This window comes from Lactuca serriola, chromosome 8 (genome assembly GCF_051521515.1).
Source record: "Lactuca serriola cultivar US96UC23 chromosome 8, Lser_US96UC23_V15, whole genome shotgun sequence".
Classification (NCBI taxonomy): Eukaryota; Viridiplantae; Streptophyta; class Magnoliopsida; order Asterales; family Asteraceae; genus Lactuca; species Lactuca serriola.
Window position 1 is genome coordinate 11,496,741 of NC_136415.1, and position 23,792 is coordinate 11,520,532.

Here is a 23,792-nt window from a genome sequence, read left to right on the forward strand (position 1 = left end):
TGGGTATTTCAGTCACTCGCACCTCTCAGGGGTTGTTCTTATCCTAAGCATAGTTTTAACTGCATCTGATCCAGTATTTCAGTCACTCGCACCTCTCAGGGGTTGTTCTTATCCTAAGCATAGTATGCTCGAGAAATTCTGAAACGGGCTTCCATGGACACTTGTAATCCGTCCACCACGCCAGTTGATACGTCTTCCAAATTAAGTGCCACGACTGGTGAGCCTCTTCCAGACGGAAATCTCTACCGTCGCTTAGCCGGTGCCCTCCAATATCTCACTTTTACATGACCGAATAGCGCATATGCCGCCCAACAAGTTTGTCTCTTCATGCATGCTCCACGAGAACCACACTTTCACTTCATAAAGCGTATTCTTCGATACATCAAGGGAACTATTGATTTCGGTCTCAACATCCAAAGTTCTCCACGCTATATCACAGCTTACTCTGACGCCGACAGGGGGATGCCCTGATTCTCGTCGATCCACATCAGGTTATTGCGTCTTTCTTAGCGATAATTTGGTTTCATGGTCCTCTAAAAGACAACCGACCATCTCCAGATCCAGTGCCGAGGCTGAATATAGAGGGGTCGCTAACGCAGTGGCTGAAACTTGCTGGATTTGTAATCTGCTACTTGAGCTACATGTTCCGGTTCGACAATCTACTCTGATATAATGTGATAACATCTCAGCAGTTTATCTTTCAGGTAATCCCGTCCAGCATCACCGAATAAAACACGTAGAAATCGACATTCACTTTGTTAGAGAGAAAGTTTGGGTCGGGGATATACATGTTCTCCATGTACCCTTCGCTTACCAATACACAAACATATTTACTAAGGGCCTTCCACGTAACTTATTTGAGAGCTTCCGATCCAGTTTAAGCGTCTACATAGCTCCCGCTTCAACTGCGGGGGACTATTAGTATTAGTATATATTGTTATATTGTAAATATTGTACATATCTTATATTTTTAGGATAGATAATTACCTCCTATTTGTCAGGCCATTAGTTAGGCTTGATTATTGTTATTTTGTGTGTGTGTGTGTGTGTGTGTATATATATATATATATATGTGTGTGTGTGTGTGTGTGTGTGTGTGTTTCGGTATTATCAATGAAGGGCAAGCAATTCTATCCTATCACACAGTTGAGTCACAGATATTAAATATACATTGAACAGTACAAAACAATAGATAACATAAATATCACTTCCATTATGCATAAAATATTACATCAAAACATGTTTTATTAAAATCTCATATAAATACAAATGTGGAGCTAAGGTGAGAGTTAATTAAAATGGTTTGGAGAGTTTTACTCCTACCACCCAAAATGCATTTAAAATTATAATAATTTCAAAATCATTGTTCTTTGGTTACATAATCCCAATCAGGTCGACGTTAACTTTCATCTAAACTAGCAACCAATACTAACCGCAAATGATTGGACTGCATCAACTTGTAATTCATACTCTCGAAAGCTTCATCGGTGGTAAAGTAATGTCGCCAATTAATTATTTCTCCGCTCCATAAAGTTGGAACTCATATTTAATGACATGACTTTTGAAACAAGTTAAAACTTAAAAGAATTATTATTATTATTATTATTATTATTATTATTATTATTATTATTATTATTATTCTTTTAATTTTAATTTGAGTTAACGAAAACCATGAATATGGATTTTTATCATATACTCCGTATTACTACTTAAGACGATATAATATTTAAATTAATTATGTATAGCTTGCATTAGCATAATAGAAGAACACTGATCAAGTGTTTGTAATTCTATTTTAAAATAAACAGAATCAAATAATCACCTATAACTATAATGTCTAAACATACTATAGAAGATAACATTTGGATATGCCGATTTTTAAAAGGTAAATTAACAATTTAACTTCTCAAAATGCAATAAATAATCAAACCAATTTTAGAATTGTAAATACCAAAAGCAAAAACTATTATATGCCTTTTGAAAACACAATAATCAACTAATCAGTTTCTAATGTTATCGCAAACACCTCCCAATTTTAGAATTGTAAATACCAAAAGCAAAAACTATTATATGCCTTTTGAAAACACAATAATCAACTAATCAGTTTCTAATGTTATCGCAAACATCTCCCAGATGTCACAAAATTTAATTAATTTACATGAAAATGATTTAAGTTAAAAGGTTTTTTTTTCTTTTTTTTTTGGAGTTTAAATTATCATGATTTGCTTGAATGATCTGCTAGCAAATATTAGTGTTTTTATACACAAAATAGACTAATATGTTAAACAAAGCTTAGATTTTAGTTATTTACGTAATATAATCTATCTTCACTTTTTCTTTTAGTCAACTCAGTCTCAGTTCTTTTTAGACCAACTCCAATGCATTAAACTCATATGAGTTTAATGGATTGACACATATACATTCTATTCACCATACAGTTTTACCCATTAAACTCTACACTCCATTAAACTCTATACAATTTAATGGATTGTCACATCATTTATCATTTTCTTTTTATTTATTGTTATTTTAAAAAAAAAAATTAATTTGCATGAAAATAAAAATTAAAAACTACTTTAAAATAAAAAATAATTTTAATATATATATATATATATATATATATATATATATATATATATATATATATATATATATATGTTTGTGTGTGTGTGTGAGGAGAGAAAATATAGAGTTTAATGGGGATTGAACTTCCCATTCTATTGAATGTTAGTCATTTTCCCACAATGAGGATTTTGAGTTTAATGAGATTAAACTCTTCATTAAACTCCCATTAGAGATGACCTTATACCTAGCAATTAAAGCATATGTAGTTCGTTTCTTCACATGCTATATAAGAAAAAAGTGAAATTAAATATCTTTTTAAAATTTCTTTCTACCATCCTCATATCCATATCAAATGAAGACATGTATCATATTTAAATTTCTTTAATAGTATTTTAATCCACTTGTTACCATTTAACATGAATAAGAATATAAGTAGAAGAAAATTATAGGAGGATATTTAATTTATCAAGAAAAAAATATAAAAATATTAATAAATATAAATGAATAGACCATAAGTCCATAACATAGCTTAAAAAGCGAAAAGTACGATTAATACAAATTAGTTTAAAACAAAATTGGTTCGAGCTTAAAGTACTTATTCAATTGTCAAACGATAAGAACCATACACCGAATAGGTATCAAGGAAACGATTAACTAAATAATAATTGTGAATCAACGGTCCACAAAATAATGATAAATAATATCTAATCAGGGTTAAACTTAAAAATGAAAATCTCTAATCAGGGTAAAACTTCAAACGATTGAAGAAGTAGCGTTCCTCGACAACCACAAATATGAAGATCACGTCGCTCCCACCTCTGTTTCCCAAAACCCCTCGTTAACCTTGTTTGGTGCAAAATCTTCCATTTAAACCCCTTTTTATCATATTTTTTCACTTGTTTATTTTGTTTAATTTAAATATTATACTAATTATTAAAATATAAAACACATATTACACAAATGGCTACTATAAGTTTAAAATTTTACAAATTAAAATAGTTAAATATAAGGTTAATATTCCACACCTTGTTGTATTCGGGACAAAGCTCCCCTCCCTTCCCTTGAGCCCAAAAACATTGTAAAAATAGCCCTTGTACATCGAAACATTGTCCCACAAGGCCGTGATCCCTCAAGTGTTTTTAACACCCCTACCACACCCACACTCAAATACACTGTTGAGGCTACCCACTCTTACAAGTCACAACCACCCATCCCCCTACCAATCTTCCCACCACACATATATACATACACAAGATTCAAATCCTTAAAATTACTCTTTTAATTATGGAACACAGTTAATCTCCATATAATCAATCTCGTCCCTTGATCTTCTTAAAATGTCCGAGAACCTAACACCATATGTGCACATAATAATTTTCTGATAATAATATTACATATAATTGAAGTCTAATGAATAACATTTTAATTAAAATATTGTTAAGATTTCAGAAACCATGCACATAATATTATTCTGATAGGCACAATGTTGCGGAACTCGCTATTCAGTACTCGTTCGGTCGACGACTGAAGAATAGCGAGTACTCAACCTATATGGAGAGTACTTGGATATGGTATTTTATAAAGAAATTAATTTTGGGGGAAATTATATATATGAAAAATCATAAGTTTATTAAAATTCATAACAAAGTATGTTAAATATCAATAAAAATGATACATGTTCGAATTTTAAACTAGTTCAAAAAAGTAAAATCATTAAAATCATGAGAGAGAGAGAGAGAGAGAGAGAGTTTACTCATTACCTAACTTTAGTTTTAGGGTTAGTATGATAGATGAATTGGGTGTTTGGGATAGCTTTTAAAAAAAGCTTATTAGCTTTTTAGCTTTTTAAAAAACTAATAAGCTAAAAAAATGTTTGTCTATTTAAAAAACGCTTTTTAAAACAGCTTTTTGGATGAGAAAAAGTAAAGCTTTCAAAAAGCTGGAAAATCCTAGCTTTTTAGCTTTTTAACCATTTTACTCCTGAAAAAGCAGTTTTTCGCATTCAAACACTTTTTAAAACCAACTTTTCCTAAAAGCTATAAGCTAATAAACATTTTTCTTAAAAATCATTTTTTACATAAAAAAAGCTAACCCAAACATACCCGAAGTATAAAATATACTTATTAACTTGCCTTAGTAAGAGGCCAAGTCCGTGTACTCGGCCGAATTGGCCGAGTTTTACAACATTGGATAGGAATATTACATATCAATATACTATTATGGATAATATTCTAATTAGAATATATAACTTTAACAATGATTTTATTTTTTTTGGATATTAAAAGTGACGATAATTAATGTCCAGTACTTTTTTAATTGAAAAAAATGGCCATAAAATGTGTAGCTGAGAATCGTTTTCCAATAAAACTAAACATAGATTCATGTTTTTACGGTATATTATATGGTATACAATATCAACGTAGCTAGAAACAGTTGAATCATAGAATATAAGGTTCAAAATATCATCTTCTTATAGTGGTTGCCATAATTTTAACCGCATTGACATAGGATCGTTGATCATAGATGCAATCTTATTAAATGCAAAGAGCAAGCTAATGAGGGGTAAAAGTTAGGCCTTTGACCTCCACCTTTTGCCATTAAAAAAAATAAAATAAAAATAAAATGTCACATATCAAACATCCATTAGTAGGTTTCGATGTTATATACGTCCATATATAACGTTACCATGCTAGGAAAACGATTTTTGAACCCCTTGCTCATTTGAGAATATTAAGGGTGATAATTCTCGATACGGAACAAACTCAGCACATAATCAAACAAGTTTGAGTTAGAGATTTCAACATGTTTAATTAAACAAGTTGAAACGCCATGACACGAAAATTAAACGAGTAAAGTTTGGATCCAAATGCAACATGAAAATGACTTGTTTATTTATATGCAATTTCTTTTAATCTTTTAGGTAAAAAAATATCTTGGGTTGATTCGTTTTATAATGTTGAAGTTACTTATTAACCGCATCAGTCAATATTTATTTTTCGTTTTTCACTTTTTCATTAATATCTCATATTCTACAATCTCACTCGTCCCCTTCCTTCGTCTAAACTTATTGTGAATGTCACCCCTCCCCCTCCCACACTATTACTCCCTCATGTTTTTTCACCTTTTCTTTTCTATATCTACAACTCCCATCATTTCAACTAATTTAGTGTTTCAATCTAACATGACACAACATATTATAAGGCCTAAACCCTAAAACCCTCCAATCCAACACAAAATCATCAAAAAAATAAACGAGATGACATACCATAATAAGTACACGGGTCAAATTAGGGTCAAGTTGTTTCAACCCATTTAAGCTTCTACCCGACACAAGTTTTACCAACCTAGGGAAATGTGAGTTTTTTAGAAAAAAAAAAGTTTCTTGCTATTGAAAGGTGAAGTGAAAACCTACTTGAGAACAAAAATAATTGCGCTATGTTGGAAAAAAATTGGTCAGAATAGAGAATAACATAATAGATTTTTTTTTCAAAAAAAAAGTAACGCTATTGTAAAAAAAATAAAGATTTAGCGACTAAATTATGTGTTTCAAAAATAATGATAAAGTCTAGACGTAAGAAACATTTGAAGTGCAATTTTTTCTAACAAATGAATAAAAATAAAAATTTAACCTAGATGGCTTCAGTGCCATCTCAAACAGATGACTCACTTTGGCAAACACTAGGTCGCCGTCTCGGCATGCCTTGTCAAGCCAATTCGGCAAGTTCTTGTAGATGATAGAGTTTTCTTTTCTTTTCTTTTTTTCAAAAAAAAAAACACTTTTCAAAAGAGTAAACATTTTCTTTCTTCACAATTTTAAATTTTAAACCCATTTTCGATGAACATAAAGATAAAATTCGTCAAATAACCAAATGGAATGGAGGTTTTGAAGATTTTGACCATAAAAAATCGATTTTGGTAAATGACCATCACTTCCGCAGAGGATGCTCCGCAAAAGGCTTAATCCTTCTGAAGAAAGTGAATAGTTCTACGTAAATGAGGTAGAATGGGTAAAATTGTAAAATTGCACCAAAAAAGTCGGTTCTTAGAGCTGACAATGAGTCAACTTGGGTTGGGTTCAGATTCAACCCATTTATTAATTGGGTTGAAGATTTTAATCAAATCCAACCTTTTTATTTAAAGACAAAATTGCAAAAATGGTCCCTGTGGTATGCATTTTTTTGAGGTTTTAGTCCAAACCATGACTTTTTTGGATTGGTGACCCTTGGAGTATTTATTTTCTATTTTTCTTTCATTTCTTTTTAAATTTATTTATTTTAATAATAAAAAAATAAGAAGGGGTCCACCTCTCTCTCTCTCTCTCTCTCTCTCTCTCTCTCTCTCTCTCTCTCTCTCTCTCTCCACACTATATACCCACAAGTACACTTTTTTCTTCGTCTTCTTCCTATTTCTTCTACATATTTCTTCATCCTTATTGTTCCGGTGTATCAAATCTCAAATCTCCACAACAATTTACTCCTTGAATCATCCAACATATCATTTGGACATTTGAATCTGTTGGAGCATACAACATCAAGAAAAACGCAGTAAACCATTTGATTATTCTTCCAATCCAATTTCACCACATGAAGAACAACCAATAAGAATGGCCCAGAAAGTTGATTCTCAAAACAATTTCAATTGGAGATACTCAAATCGATTGTTTAGATGACTCCACCCATAATAATCCATCTAAACTAACATTAAATTTTTGTGTAAAATATGGAAAAGACTCAAGAACACCAAGAATGAGAAAAATCCTAAAATCAGATTAAAAATGAACATATTCAATCCAAAAAAAGAATTCGATTGATGATATCGGAGCACAACTATCTACAAAGGCTACGGTCGATTATCAATTTAGGAACGATGAGATGCGATTTTATTTTGTTGCTACACACAAATACAAATTAGAGAGGTTCAGATTGTAGTGAAGGATGTGTGAGAATGAATCTGAGAGAGAGAGAGAGAGAGAGAGAGAGAAAGAGACTGCTAATGATTTTGGATCTTTTGTTACCCTTCCTCCTCCGCCGGTGAACGACTTGCCCACCAAATTCCATCAAAATGTGTGCTTCTGGTATGTCATCTTCGTTGCTAGAGCTTGAGTGACCATTCTAGAAAGATTTGGACCCGGATCAAGATTTGAATTTCTTCTGGGTCTTTTCTTAGCTTTCGATGTTCTTTCTGGAACTTGAATCTGTGATATTCATCTCCCCAGTGAAGATGATTTGGGGTTTAATTTCTTTTGGTGTTTGGGGTTTTAGTATTTAAAATCTTTCTAATTTTTGCTAATCCTACTGCAACATGAGGATAAAGAAATATGCAGAGGAAATAGGAAGAAGATGAAGAATAAAAGTACATCTGGGTATACGGTGGAGAGAGAGACCCTTCTTATTTTTTTTATTATTAAAATAAATAAATTAGTATTAGATTTAAAAAGAATGAAAGAAAAATAGAAAATAATAACCCAAGGGTATTACAGTCATTTCACTATTTGGAAGGACCAAAAACGCAACGAAACTAGCTCAAAAGGACCATAAATCCAAAAAAGTCGTGGTTTGGACTAAAACCCCAAAAAAATGCATACCACAAGGACCATTTTTGTAGTTTTGTCTTATTTATATCGGTGGATATTTCAAGCCGAGCCCAACTTTTCAGATAAATAGGTTGTCACTGGGCTGACCCGTTTATGTAATTCTCAACCCAACTTATTAAATAAATGGGTAAAACCCCGGTTCACTCATTTAAAATAAAAAAGTAAATAAATTAACTAAAGATTACACCACTTAAATTAGTTACAAACTTAAATAAACATTCAAACTATAATAAACACACATCCCAATTCACAAATACAAAGATTTTATCCAAATAACATTAAATATATGTAATTTCCAAATGATTTTGAAAAGTGACTAGTGTTTACGACACAAAGAAAAAAGAAAGAGATTAGGATTGAATTTTCAAAACATAAATAATAATACAACATTGTAGTTTATAAATTAATATTTTGATTAATACATGCTAATATTTAAATCATTATTATACTACATTATATATATATATATATATATATATATATATATATATATATATATATATATATATATATATATTAAAGTTAAATGAGTTAGTGGGTTGAAAACATTTACCCAACCCAATCTATTTAATTAAATGGGTCCTAAATGAGTTGGAAATCTAAACCCAGACTCCTAATTTTGGGTTGGGTTGGTGGGTTGGGTCGATTTTTTCCAGCTCTATCGATTCTCATTTTATTGGCTGCGGAAGTGATGAATTTTTGGAAGGGAGGTTGGGGCTTTGTTGCGGAACGAATAAGAGATGTCGACGAAGGGAAGAACACGAGGATGGTGAGGCGATCCCGGTTTTTGTCATGGTTAGCAGAATAACAATTCCTCAGAGATGTGCTGATGAAGAACAGATCCGCAGAGCCTCATCAATGTATGCAAAAAATCGTTTTTATTTTTTATTATTATTATTTTTTGTCTTTCTCCCCTGCCATCGCAATTCCTCGTTACTATACACATTCCTCAGAAGGTATAAGGCTTCCACAAAGCCCTCTCTACAGATCCCTTGGCAATTCTACAAAACTCAAATTTTCATGGTCAAAATATTCAAACACTCCCCTTCCTTTTGGTCATTTGATAAAATTTCTCGAAAATAAATACCATCAACCACTTCATTTTTCACAACTCTCAAACATTCAATATTTATCTGAAGCATAAACTTCTCTCAGAAATAGTTTCCTCAAATGCTCCTCCTTTGAGCCCAACTAAGGAGGTAGTTTTGGCACGTGCATGAGTCGATGCACAAAAGGACCTCGATGGTCAACGTCTACGAATGTGTGTCTTCTTTTTGGAACAAAATCACCTAATTATTCCACAACGAAATGGTCAAGGTTGCTACCGAAGCAAAGAGCAAATCTACACCAAATGGTGGACGTTGTGTTTAATAAAAATGAGACGTAATTCGACAAATGGTGAAAATGATGAAATCTTGTTAAACAATGATCTTGCAATTTTTAGCCAAGAAAAACATATATATTTCTGGTATCTAGAGTTTTGGCAAGTTATTAAGAAGAGCAAAACGGTGCCAATATGTTATCTGAAGTGGTGTTATTTTTATGTTTCTTATATTTTAATTTCAAGTGTCTTATCTTTTAGGCTTTAGGTTATTTTTAGTCATTTAACTTTTGGTTTTGTGTACATTTGGTCACTTAACTCATTTCAAGTTTTAAAAAGTCAATGAAATTGTAAATTTATGTTGCAATGATCATTAAACTTTTGATTGGTCACTTAATTTTTGGCTTTATCCTCTTTTACTCATATAACTTTTGAAATTGTACTCATTTAGTTACTAAACTTTTAAAATAAAGTTATAAAAATGAAGTATAAATAACTTTTAAAAATGAAAAAATAACCAAATAAGCACAAACCCAAAAGTTAAATGATCAAAAAAATGTTTAATGATCATTCTGACACAAATTTAAAAGTTTGATAACCTATTAAAACTTAAAATGAGTAAGTGGTCAAATGAACACATAACCAAAAGTTAAGGTTACATTTAGTTGCAGGAAAATGAGCCGTTTTCTGAAGAAAAAAAAATGAAAAATGGATAAGTTTTAACTGAAAATGAAAAATGAAAATGAAATATACACATTTAAACACGTTTTCTAATTTTCTAAAACTGAAAATGAAAAATGAATAAGTTTCCAAATTTTCCAATCAAAATTGAAAACAAGAAACGAAAATTAAAATGGGAAAGTGAAAAATAGAAAATAAAAAATGTTTTTCGTAACTAAACACAACTTAAGTGACCAAAAATAACTTCAAGCATATTTTTTATGGTATTTTTTATAACATTTATAAACATGTTTAGCAAAATAAGTTGAAAGTTAGACAGCTAAAAACTAAAACTATAGTTTTATCAGTATATAAACATTCGACAAAAGACTATAAAACTAGAAAAAGTAAAAATAAAAGGTATTAAAAATCATTTGAAGTATCTTTTGGATTAAAAGTTTTTTTGTTCAAAATTAAAATTAAAATCTCTTACAAAGTTTTTTTTTATCGGGTTTCCTTTTTTTATAAAAATTTAAAACTAAAAACTTCATAAAACTCTTAAAAGCTACAGTTGTTTGATTGAAGGTTCAAGCTTTTAAGAAGAAAGGACAAATACAAAAGCTGCGTAAGTTTTGGTGTAGATTTAAGAATATTACAATCTTACAAACATCCAATCCAATAAAAAAAATAGAAAAATGGTAAAAAGAAAAAAAGTTTTGGTTGGACAGGAAGAACCAAGTTGCCTCAATTTTACCGAGAGGCGAGAAACACTATATTTGGCGGCTTCTCATGAGTAATGAGTGCATATTATATTTTAATTAGCACATTTTCTTATTTCTTGAAAAAAAACGAAGACACTGACTGACTCCAATAAATATATAAATACAAAAATATATAATTGTCTATAATATATATATAGACTCTGTGTTCTGTTCGTTGTCCATTCATTTTCATTTAGTTTTCATCTCTACCCTCTACTCTTCTCCAGAATAATAGAATAGAAGATTTAATCTTTTTTTTTTTTTTTAAATCCCACCATTATTATTCATTTCCTTATATTCCATCTACATTCGTTTTGTGTTTCAAAGTAGATCTAAAATTTGTCTAAACTTCTTTGTGTGTGTGTATTTTTTTTTTTCTTTTATTTTTCTTTTTGTCCGAAATGGGTTTTGTTATATATGACACCATCAAGATCTTCGCAAAGTCAATGCTTTGATCTGAGTTCCTTCCTGCTTATTTTCCGGTGAATCTGAGTCAACGATGATGCGTATGAGAACTAAAACAACAGAGTTGACTTCCATGAAAGGGAGCTCAGCCGTCTCAGCCACAAGAGACGGCGGCGATGAAGACGAATTGGAGGTCCGGCCGGGAGGAATGCTGGTTCAGAAGCGAGACCCGAATGAAGTACAAACCCGCGTTCCTCCACCAACCATTCGAGTTCGGGTCAAATACATGTCAATATACCACGAAATGATTATCAGTTCTCAAGCAACATTTGGTAATAATAAAGCTATTACAGTTAGTTAGTGTGTGATAATGGAATTAGTGTATCCCCAAATTCAATTTACGATTGGGTTTTGTTACAGGAGAATTGAAGAAGATGTTAACCGGTCCGACCGGATTACACCATGAAGATCAAAAGATCATATATAAAGATAAAGAAAGGGCCTCGAAAACGTATCTCGATGTTGTCGGAGTAAAAGATAAATCAAAAATGGTATTGGAAGAAGACGCAATAAGCAAAGAGAAAAGGTATCTCGAAGCTCGAAAGAACGCCAAAATTGAAAAGGCGGCTAAATTGTTATCGGAGATTAGCCTGGAAGTCGATAGACTCGCCGGCCAGTTGTCGGCGCTTGAATCCGTTATCTCTAAAGGAGGAAACGTGGCGGAGAAGATGGTATCGAATCTGATCGAGTTATTGATGAATCAACTGATTAAATTAGATGAAATTAAAATCGACGGCGATGTAAATTTGAAGAAGAAAAAACAGGTTACTTCTTAATTCTTAATTCTTAATTGACAATTTATTTTTCTCTTGATTTTTGGATAAATATGTACATATTGTGAAATTTATAGGTGGAAAGAGTTCAGAGATACGTTGAAACTCTGGACGTTATGAAGGTGAAAAACGCAAGGAATCAAGTACCCAAGCAGCAACCACCGCCACCGACACCACCAGCGACCACCAACGGCCACCAATCTAGGCGTAAATTTACACCAACTACGGTGGCGCATCAACATCAAGAGCCGTCGAGCAAGAACACATCAGGGGCAGTTGTTGTAACCACACAATGGGAGACTTTTGATTCCTTGCCGACAATTTTTTCGGCCCCACCATCGTCAACATCAACATCAACCGCCACTCAAACAATACAACCACATTTCAATTGGGATTTGCTCTAAAAACTAAAAAGTAGTTCAAATTGTTTGTTTTAATGCGTGACTGTATGTGTGTGTGTGTGTGAGAACTGTGTTCGCGTGTCTTTTGTATTTTTCTTCCATTCTTTTCTGTATCTAGATCTTCTTTCGTGTGCCATTTCTATCTCAAAATAAAAGAAATCACTACGAGTCTAATAGGACTCTTTTTTTTTTGTTATATCATGATCTTTCCTAATTGAGAAGGTAAACTTGGATTAGGTTCTTTCCTGTTATAACTAAACAGGATCATTGTTTTATGCGTTGTTTAAGGAAAAAGACAAAAAGAAGTGGCTAATGAAATAACTAATCCCCCTAAATGATAAAAAGATAGAACCATGTAAAGGTGGGGAGGTGGTGGGAGGAGGCAGAAATAGCAAGCTATGGAGTAGTTTAAGCACTTACAATATGATGATGTGTTACCAAAAATGATTAGTGCACTTTTTTTTCCATAACTGGAAATAAAAAAGTTGCATCTTTTTGCACTTTTGGGAACTTGGATTCCAAGACATCGACTTAATAAGACCACACATCAACAGGTGGTAATGGTAGTGAAGAAACATTGCAATGATTATTGTTGAAACTTAAACCAACTTGAGTTTCCCTAAAAAAGAAGAAGATTATATTACAATATTACAATAATCTGCTTTTAATATAAGTTTATAAATAAAATAGGTAAGTTTTGGACATCTGTATTTACATATACATGGATCATGATGAGTTTCTGGCTTAATTTAGCAGCACTATTGGATTTCATGATTGAGGTATACTGACAGGTGGTATTCAGTATTTGAATAACGTAGTGTGATATAGTAATAGTGATATATAATTCATCTTTTGGTTTTTTTTTTTTTTTTTTACGAGTGGAGGTTGTTGTGGTCCTAAGTACTCAAGCTTTTTTAGCCATGGTATGGAGATGTTAACTATGAATGTCCTCTTCTGTTTCTGTTTCCAAGATTTTTGAAAAGTAACTGGACCATTTGCCTTAACTGGTTGCTACAAATTTTATACATACCATGTGGTTTCACAAATTTATCGATTGCTTGTGAAGAATTCCAAGGGTCCAAATCATGTAAATGTCTTTATCGCATAAAATTCCAAGAGTGATTAGACTTGTGAAACTCGTGATCCACCTAATAAAAAAACACGGATATTCTAGGGCTCAAGTAACAGAGAATGTACTACACCATCTACGAACTACAGTTAACGATTTCAACAATCAACAGTGATAGAAAGTTCGTTGTCTAGACAAATTTGACATTCCACGATATTATGCCAATCAAACGTATAGAAACAAAGTAATATGTACGATTAAAGTACGTATTTTTATCACAAAACAGCGGATTTTGCAGTGAAATATTAAACAAATGCATCAGAAAGGGAAATTGTACCTGATAAACCAATCGATGATTCTGAATCCCTAATAAACACGATGTGAGAAGTCGATTTTACCTAAAAATCGAGTAGATTTCATAACAGAAACAACAAAATACCTCATAGGCTTAGAAAAAATCGCGGGAGTCGGCGAGGGGTTTTGACTTTTGATTTTGGAGGAACTCATTGCGAGCTTTACGGGCCTATGATGGACAAACACTAATGATTAGCCCATTCTTTCATATTATCTTTTAGCCCAAAAGGCCAATACTAGTTTCTTATTCTTGTTATTTAGTTTCAGTTGAACTCTAATTATAATTATAATTATAATAAATAATAAACGAAAGATCTGTATCACTATCAACACATTTTTAAACGGAAATCCATTGTTTGATAATTAATTTCATAAGCAGTCTGAATGGTAGAAAATAGTTTCTTTTCACCTTATATATCATTTAGTGATAAAATAAAAAATAAAATTTATTTTAACTTTATTTATCATTTAGAAATAAAACTGTTTGGAAAGTGTTAAAATTGAAACAAAGAAATGTTAATTCAATATAGAAAGATAAATTAATAAGATGAATATATCTATGCATCAAAATCTATTGAAAACAACATAGTAATTCAAATGGGCTTCCCTTTGATATCCTAAAATCCAAAATGTGTTCCCAACCATCCGTTGTGAGTATCTGTTTGCCCTTTTGGACAATATGCTAAGACTTCGAATTATGTTGCATATATTCTCTTGACCAACTCTGTGAAATCCCCAATGTTAGAACTAGAATACGAAAAATATAGTGGAGAAAAAACGACGCGATTATATCACTATCCTTACGGATAATTAACCACCACAACAATTGATAATGGGTTTGAATGGCTAAGGTCCTCCTAGGACCTCATCGATTCTAAAAATTATGGGCAACGATTCATGGAACTCTTCGCATGAATATTTTCTATGATTATGGTTGAAGAATGTGAAAAATTGAACGACAAAAAACAAGGATAAAACACATGTATTTATACTTGACATTCCCAACAAATTAAGTTCATTCAGGAACAGTCACAACCAGGGGTGGATCCAAGGGGATCCCGGGGTAGCTCGGGATACCCCTCAAAAAAATTTTGATAGTCTAATTTTTGTTTACGTATCCCTCAAAAAATAAAATTTCGGTATAGTGTATATATACGCATCCTTCTACGTATAAAGACAAACAAACAGTTATTTTGCTGGTTAATGTGTTGGCTTATTGAAGTAAAGGTCTCAAGATCAATTCTTGTTTCTTACATATTCTTTGTTTATTTTTGTTTTATTTTCTCAGCTATTTTATCTCACATTGCTAAACACATGTAAACTCGGCCATTTTTTTCTATTATATAAACCTGTTATCCTCATGCTTTATTTGATATCTACTTTGAGTCTCACATCGATTCAAGTATCAAAATATACTTCAACTTCATGTTTATATAACAAAACTTGAGGTTAGCTAAGGATTCGATTAAGATTTGAGTTTAAAACCGAAACCAAACCGGGGAAACCCAAGCGCCGCGGGAAAAAAATTGGGTTACCCTAAAAAAAATTGGGATACCTCTTTACTTTGATCTTGGCTCCGCCACTGGTCACAACGGTTAAGTTTAAAAAAATTTGAAATTCAACTTTCCCTCCAAAAATAATTGAAAAACTGTTAATGGAAAAGTTAACTCTCATTTAATTTTAGGACCAAAAATGTAAGGAAATTTATATGCATGTGCAAAGGTGCAAAGTGTTAAGTTCTAGTCTTTTATTATTAAACTAGATTATAGCCCGCGTTAAACGCGGGAAACGCATAAAAAACATATACTCGTTTATAGATATTGTATAATGATTATAAAAAAATATATGATTATTGGTATTATTGAAATGTGTAGAAAATACATTGAAAACGATAAATATATATAATCATTGAAAGATCTCTTTGTAGACATCATTTTTTATTTTATTAGTTGAACAACTTTCCTCGTCTCATATAGTTATGATATTTATATATTTATAAGCATTTTAATTAGACGTTACTTGCATAATAATGTTACCTAATTTAAACATATATTGACAACCAATATACCGTTTTTTCTATTGCATTAATATTGACAATCATTTCATTTATTCAAATAAAGTTATGTAATATAATTTATAAAATGTTAAATGTTATATAGATTTAATTTTAGTATATCATCAATGGAGATTCTTTTCTAAATCATGATTGGTTTATTTTAAATTGATTATAAATATAAATGCTAGCTTTTATGTTTGTTCTTATTTATTTGGTGTTCGCAAGAACTTTGCATTAGTTTTGGCGCAAATTTGAATAATTTTAGTATATCATCAATGTAATTTGATATATTTTTCAATTATATGAAATATAAAATAATGAGATTTCATTACTATTGTGATAATTTAGTTTATATATTGTATTTTCACTAATCTTAACGGTCTTATTTTTTCTAATAACCATAACGCTTTTACTAAATGTACTTTTTACAAATATCCTAATATCTTATAATTTTTATCTTACTTTATAATTTTTCATAACTATGTTATTTTCAAGATTGACTGCTTTAATAGTGTTTTTTTTCAGTCTATTCAATTTTATATCTCATTGTACAACATCATCGTTTGTATGTATTCTGAAATTTCACTTTAAAAATGCTTAATGTTTACACCTTGATATTAATTTTTTTAATTAACTCATATAATAATTATGGAATATATATCTCATTTTAATTAACATTCACTTCCTTTATTATATCAAATTCCTCATTAAACGGATATACTTTTGGAAAATAATAATTATAATAGGCAGCATTATCTAAGACGTAAATGTTTGATATACTTTTGGAGAAAAAAAATCAGGATCATTAAAAAAAAATTATATAAAGAAAATACAAATTTAAATTTGTTGACATTATGGATGAAATTACTGGCGAAAATTTATTTTGGAGGGAGTTGTATTTTGTAAGGTATAATAATATTACAAAATTTGAAATATCTATATTTGTTGTGTAAATTAATAAATTTTATTGTTACTATACAAAGATAAAAAAAAAAGTAGGTTGATATGATATACAAAAACATAATAATTTCAATGATATTTTAAAATCATGCCAAAATTAACCGGATTCTTATGACATAAAAATTAAAAAAAAAATCATAATCATCTCTAATATATAAAAGTAACATTTTTGTAATTAATGTCAGTTCCCAAGATAATTAATTTTTGTTTTGTTAAAGGTACCTAATATCTTTTCATGTTTATTTGAAAAGTTTCAGAAAAATAGTTAACTGATTTCATGTAATTTGTGACAAAGAAAATCGAAATATATGAATAAATACATTTGATATAGGAACAAAAAATAATCGAAAAAAATATAAAAGCGAAAGAAGGTACTGACCTTCTAGCGCACAAGAGCGAATGTTTATAGCAGAGAATGATGATGGAAGTTATAAGTAATATTAACGATGTTGTAGGAGAAGGTTTGAAGAAAAGAAACGATTGAAAATAAATGTGAGTCGCGGATTCAATGATGAATCGTATATGTATGTGATAATTTGAATATGATTTTTCGGTATTAATGATTTCCTAATAAAAAATGATTTTATATTAATGGTTTACTAATATAAACGGATTTATATTAATGGCTGATATTAAGGCCTTGATTGAAATGATTTGTTAGTAATATGTTTTTAAAATTGATCATATTAAAGTCTTCATAACTGAAAATTCAAGATGTAAAATATGGAAAGCTTTTAATGAAATTAAATACATTACATTTCAACGAATGTAAGTTATTGATTGATGATTGGAAAACATTTATTGGAATTAAATACATTCCATATGTTGAAGATGATGTCAGCAATTTGATCTAAGGGTGGAAAAAATAAAATTGAAATACAATCAATGGTCCAGATTATTTAAGATAATGTCATAAGGTTTCTCTTTTAGTAATATTTAAGATATAGTCCTTATACTTTATAATATTGTCACCCCCTAGGCCTATCCACCTTTTATGTTCTTTTCAAATTGTTTTTCAAACAATTCAAATGAGGTTCTACTTATTAACTCATAAAAGTTTTCGTCACCCAACATTCAAATGTGGGATACGTTAAAACAAGAAAAATATCAACCACATAAAAACATGTGATAAATACTATGTGCTCCATTAACAATATCCCACTTAGGATTCATCACAATTACTTGATTAATCATGCTTAGATCAATGTAGTTTTCATTTTGAACCTTAACTTAGTGTATACTTCGCGGGAAATCTAATAGAATCAAAAGGGAATTGAGTCCCGATTCTAGAATTTGGACTCAGATAAATTACACACATGATCAAACCCTTAATGTTCATAAACAATGGAGCGCTTTTATAGCCATGCGTTCGTCCTAGTTTCATAAACACCTACAAAAGAAAAAATCAATATTTACTCATGTCAGAGTTGCATCACTACTTGTATCTACATATGTAAAGCCCTTTTAATCACTAAAAGAGTGCTTCATTAAGACATATAACTCACCCTCATGTATTACTCATTAGTTTACCAAACTAATGTCCAAGTTGGTGATCAATAATTTGTTTTTACCATATTGAACCTTTATGTAGTTTTAAGTCTTAGTAACGGTTAGGTTTATACTATTGTAATCAGCAACGATAATGGCGGTTGAACGTTGTTTGTGTTATTCAATTTATAAGTAGGATGACGTGAGGCTGGGGAGATCTTGAATGGATCAAATATGTGATCTATTGGTTTCCATGGTTGATGTATGGGATAGCTTTGTCAGGCAGGAAGTCAAACATTATCTAAGAGTCTTTGAGTTATGATTAAGAGATTAGTTCCTCTCGATGTTGTTTAGTTGTGATGTGGTTGGTGTTTATTTCTTCATCGAGTCGCTTGTTTATCATTGAGGTTTGAATCAACATTTGCGTCGGGAGGTAGTTATATGTTTGAAAGATTGTTCCAATGTTGCAATAAATGAATTTCAGTTAGAAGTTTTTCTCCTAGGATTAGATTATGCACCTGCTCGTGGAGACCTTATGATTGTTAATCACAAACCTTATTAAAGGGAGATATGGCTGCTTGTATAGAAATGAATGAGATCGAAGAACCCATAAGGGGTTCAAAGCATGATTAAGGAGTAATCTGTAAGGATAGATTTCGAGGACAAAAACTAATTTTAGTAGGGGAGAGTTGTAACACCCATTTTTCTGATTTGATCAGTTAAAGACTTAAGGACTTCGAAGATAAGGTTTTTGGGAGAAACCTTATGCCACGACATGGTAGGTTGTTGACCACGGCATGGCTATGTTACTTAAATGAAGAATGCGTCCGGTTGGTGACCGCAGTGTGATAAGATAGTCTCCACGGTGCGGTGCGTGTTGCATCCCAAGCCCATGAAGATTAGGGCTTCTTTTATATTTTAAGGCATAAACTCAAGGGTTAGGTCATTCTCTTCATCTCCATCCTCCCAAATCAAAACCTAGCCTCCATTCATGGTTACGAGCTTGTTTGCTTAGTTTTAAGCTTGTTCTTTTGATTTTGTGAAGCTTGAGGAAGAAGGGACTCCATATTCATGAAAAGAAGCAAGGAGTTAGCTTAGAGCCATCGTCTACTTCAGATTTCTTAGACATTTGTGGTATAAAGTTCATACCTTTATCTTTTTCTTCTAGATCTAAGTTTGTGCTCATTATAGTTGGCTTTGGTCCCTTTATGGATGTTCTTGGAATTTAGGAACTCCAAAGCTTGTTATGGCCCTTTTATAGCCATTAGACTTATGTTGAGTGAGAAAAGGACCATGTTTGGGTTTTCTTGAATCCATACACAAAGACTTAGCTTTTTAGAGATATTAATGGACTTAGGGTTTAAGATCTTGCTTTATGATGATGTCTAATTGGATAAAATTAGAAACTTTATCCATTAAGTCAATGAAAGGAACCAAATATGAAATTATGATCCTTGATTTGTAAGGATTAAACTCTTAAATCTTAATGAAGAAATTCATTTCTGACTAAAACCGTGGCACATAAAAGGAAGGTTTGCGACATGGTGACACATTGCAACGCATCTGTTTTGTTTGGACATGGCCACGATGCGGCCAAGGACTCGTCATAGCGTGGTGGCCATTGACCTGGTTGACCATTAACCATTGAATTTTGGACAATTTGACCTTGGGTCAAACTTGAAGGATTTAGGTTGTTGATTGAGGTTTGACCCTTATTTGGTGAATCGATTCACAGGTTTGATCAGTGCAAGGAGTTGAGAGTATAGTTGCGCTTCTCTAATTTTGTGATTCAGGCGAGCCTTCTTACTATGTCACGTGTAACTTTGTATATCCTTCGCATGGTAGGATAAAATTACTGTTAGAGTAAATGTATGCTAGTTGACTAGGATAACTCCTTGTTGTGTATGTGTAGCATAGGACACTTGGTGTCATGATATGATAGACTAGTAGAGCCTTTCCTATGGATTGTATGATACTATTAGACATTAGGATCGATTAGGGTAATGATATTGTTGGTTGGTCTTTAAGTGGACACCATCATGTTGTATGTAGTCTAAATTAGATAGTATTAGAACTCTTGGTCTAATGCATTGTTGCATGGTTCTTGTTTGATATATTTTTTTCGGGTGATATCATCTTTTTGACTATCTATCTGATTCCAAATTACATATGGCTATGTATTCATGAGGTGGTCGTTAGTATTAGCACTGGCCTTAGTTTGGATATAGACACAAATTATAATAAAGACCAGGATGTACCCCCTGGAAATTATACAAAAGGATAGGATCTAGCCCCTGGGATTGTACGAAAAACAATGATGTAGCCCTTACCAATTGTATGAAAGACCAGGATGTAGCCCTGGCAATTGTATGAAAGTCTAGGATGTAGCCCTTGGTAAATTGTATAGTGGAAAGGGTGCTAGTGGATGATACATATGATTATTATGTGTGTTGTATGCATATCGAAAGGAAAGTTGGCATATTGGCGCTATAGCTGAGAACTTTGTTTGTATGCATTGTATCTATGGTCGAATATGTGATATACTGTGGAACTCACTATGCTCATGCTTACAATTTTGGAATAAATGTTTTGGAGATTGTTCGTGAGAAGAGCTTGACGGGACTGAACACTCGCATCGAAGATATTGGTTTTATTTGTTTTTTAATTAAACTATATTTATCTTATGGATTTCGAACAAATGAATGTCACCTAATGATTTTAAGTAAAAGGTTTTAATTAGTTAACTTATTTTAAATGATTAATCTATTTTGAAATTTGGGGACGTTACAAGTTGGTATCAGAGTCTTAGTTTGAGGTATCTGTTGGGATTAAAACCCTAATTGTGATTTGATGAACAAGATGCGGAAAATAAGAACAAACACAATAAAGAAGATATGTCGAATGATCACTCAAGTTAGTCAAAACATGAGTAATAAATTGAACTTTCATAATAGACTAAAGAATCTAACTCTACATAAGAAACCTCACAACGTGGCGGCTACATTTTGCCTCACTCTTAACCCTAATTATGAATAATACATGACTATTTATAGGGAAAAGACAAGTCTTGGGCTTTTAACCTACACTTCATCAAAGGGGGCCCATTGCCATAATCAATGGAGTACTTTGAAACCCTACAATCTTCCCCTCAAAGTATGGAGTGGTTGACAAGGCTTCAACTTCCAAAACAAGCATCTAGCAAATAAAAAATGATCTCGCAACGAGGAATCTTTGAAGCAATCCACAAATCTTGATTCTTCAATAGTCTTCAAAAACGGGTTCTAGGATATATATAATCCAAGCACTGAAGTAATGTCTTTAAACTTCATTTTCTAATGTAATCCCAAAGATCTTCAAGAAAGCCAAACCCGCCATAAAAACCCGTTTTAGAATTAAGAAACCAAATCACCTCTTGTCTTTGAAGAACTCCCCTTCCAAGTCACAATGATCTTCAAATAAGCTAATGATATAAGCCACCAAAAAATATCATGTAACAACCCAAATTTTAAGATTCGTAACGCCACTTGATCGAGAAAATACTAGAAGTCGGAGATATAAAAAGTCCTTAAAAGAGCTCGATGAAGAACTGCTACTGTAAAGGATACTTCTCTGTAAAAGCTTTAAAAGAGCTCGATGAAGAACTGCTACTATAAAAGCTACCTTCATAATTTTACCACAAGCTTTATCAAAAATCTTAAAATTTGAAAATTCACAAATCCAATTTCGAATGGTCATACCAAATTCTCCCCCGATTTATAGTAAAAAACATGATTATAAAGCCTTCAAATGGTCATGAGAATGATCTTGAATGGATAAATAATTATTGTGCTCCCCCGCGACAAAATGATATAAACGATGAAGTATAAAATACGAAATAGTCGAAAACATTTGACTATATCGTGAAAAACGACTTTCTGAATCGCCAAGACTTGATGGAATCCTTAATTTTATGTTCACAAAAAAATATATACGTTAAAAAATCCAAAACTGTTCACCATCCCTCCAATTTGCAAACTTTTCGAAAAACGAAAAGAAAAAAGAAGAAAGATTTTTACTCTTAAATCTTAAATAAACTACAAACAAAATCTGAAACTGTCACTTTGCTGAAACTTTGGGACTGAAAATGTAACTTTGCATCAATTTCCCTTTTAATTGTAACTATTTCTGGAATTGGTAGAAAACTACCAAGCTGTGAAAATAACAGGGACCAAAAATGTCAATTCGGTGTAGTTGTAGAGACCAAAAATGTAACATTGTTATCTTCTTCCCCAATATATCGACGAATGAATGAACACAATGACTTTATACGAATCCAAGAAATCATAAACCATTTACACTTTCGTTCCAAGCATAAGATGTGAAGCCAAGCACATTCGTAGTTGATTCGCAAATGAACTCAATGCTCAAAAAGAATCTAGTCTAGTCAATTTCCAATTGCGAGAGGAGTACGAATCTTGACCCAATTCCAACTAGGAATCCACCCCATTCGCAGTTTCAATTACATAAAGTCAACCATGATTCCTTGACCTTTCGCTCAATCGATAATAGCCCAGAGCAAATCTCCAGAAAAACCGAATCTAAGCACATTCGTTGTGAGTCACAGTCAACGATTGTTCGTGGAAAAAGGAAAGTGAGCCCAGATAAACAAGCTCTGATCCCTAGATCGTTCGCACCCTAAGAATTTTCGTACATAGTTCACCCCGATTCTTAATCAATTTTAACTTTTCGTTTATGACTATTGTTCTTCCCAGTTGAGATTTGATTCGTTCACAGGAGAAACATTCACAAAATCTCAATTTTGACTTTCAACTTTGACATCCAATTACGAATCCAATAATGTTAGCAGCGAAACTGTTCGACCCAAATCAACCATTTGAAGTGCTTGCGAATCATTGTGACAACTGAACGTGAGCATTAAAAGCTCTAAATATACCAATAGAAAATAGTTAAGTTGGAAATCGGTCTTAATTTTGACTATCGAGAGGATATGAGTGCGAACCCAGAATCCAAATCACGATTCCATTCGCCCTGAACAACACACTTCCTATTTAAGCCCCAACATTCCAGACACAGGCTCTATTCCGATTAATACCAAACATAATTCAAGATCCAACTTTGACCCCTTATCTCCTTAGATCTGATTTCTGATTTCTGTTCAAACAAACTGAAAGAGAAAGGCTAAGTCTGAGATAGTCCCGTGTATCATTACCAAAGAGTGATGGGTTTAAACCATAAGAACATTCCTATATGTACATACAAACCCTAATGCTTGGATCTAGGTCTCTCTAATTGAACATGAAATGTGTCCAAGACTTTGATGATAGAT

At 31.9% G+C, this 23,792-nt stretch overlaps 1 protein-coding gene across 1 annotated transcript; it reads left to right on the forward strand.

Moving 5' to 3' along the window:
• The first annotated feature begins 11,101 nt into the window (after nucleotides 1-11,101).
• Nucleotides 11,102-12,735, forward strand: BAG1 (BCL-2-associated athanogene 1). Its single transcript, XM_079013729.1, has 3 exons — nucleotides 11,102-11,637; nucleotides 11,726-12,129; nucleotides 12,216-12,735. The coding sequence occupies exons 1-3, from the start codon at nucleotides 11,400-11,402 to the stop codon at nucleotides 12,540-12,542; spliced, it is 969 nt and encodes a 322-aa protein (XP_078869855.1). The 5' UTR covers nucleotides 11,102-11,399; the 3' UTR covers nucleotides 12,543-12,735.
• Nucleotides 12,736-23,792: the final 11,057 nt, after the last annotated feature.

What these genes read in the sequence shown, in the direction of transcription:
- BAG1 (XM_079013729.1), top strand. Translation starts at nt 11,400, where the DNA reads ATGATGCGTATGAGAACTAAAACAACAGAGTTGACTTCCATGAAAGGG. An exon ending in CAGTTCTCAAGCAACATTTG is followed by an intron (nt 11,638 to 11,725) that starts GTAATAATAAAG and finishes GTTTTGTTACAG; the next exon opens with GAGAATTGAAGAAGATGTTA. An exon ending in ATTTGAAGAAGAAAAAACAG is followed by an intron (nt 12,130 to 12,215) that starts GTTACTTCTTAA and finishes TGAAATTTATAG; the next exon opens with GTGGAAAGAGTTCAGAGATA.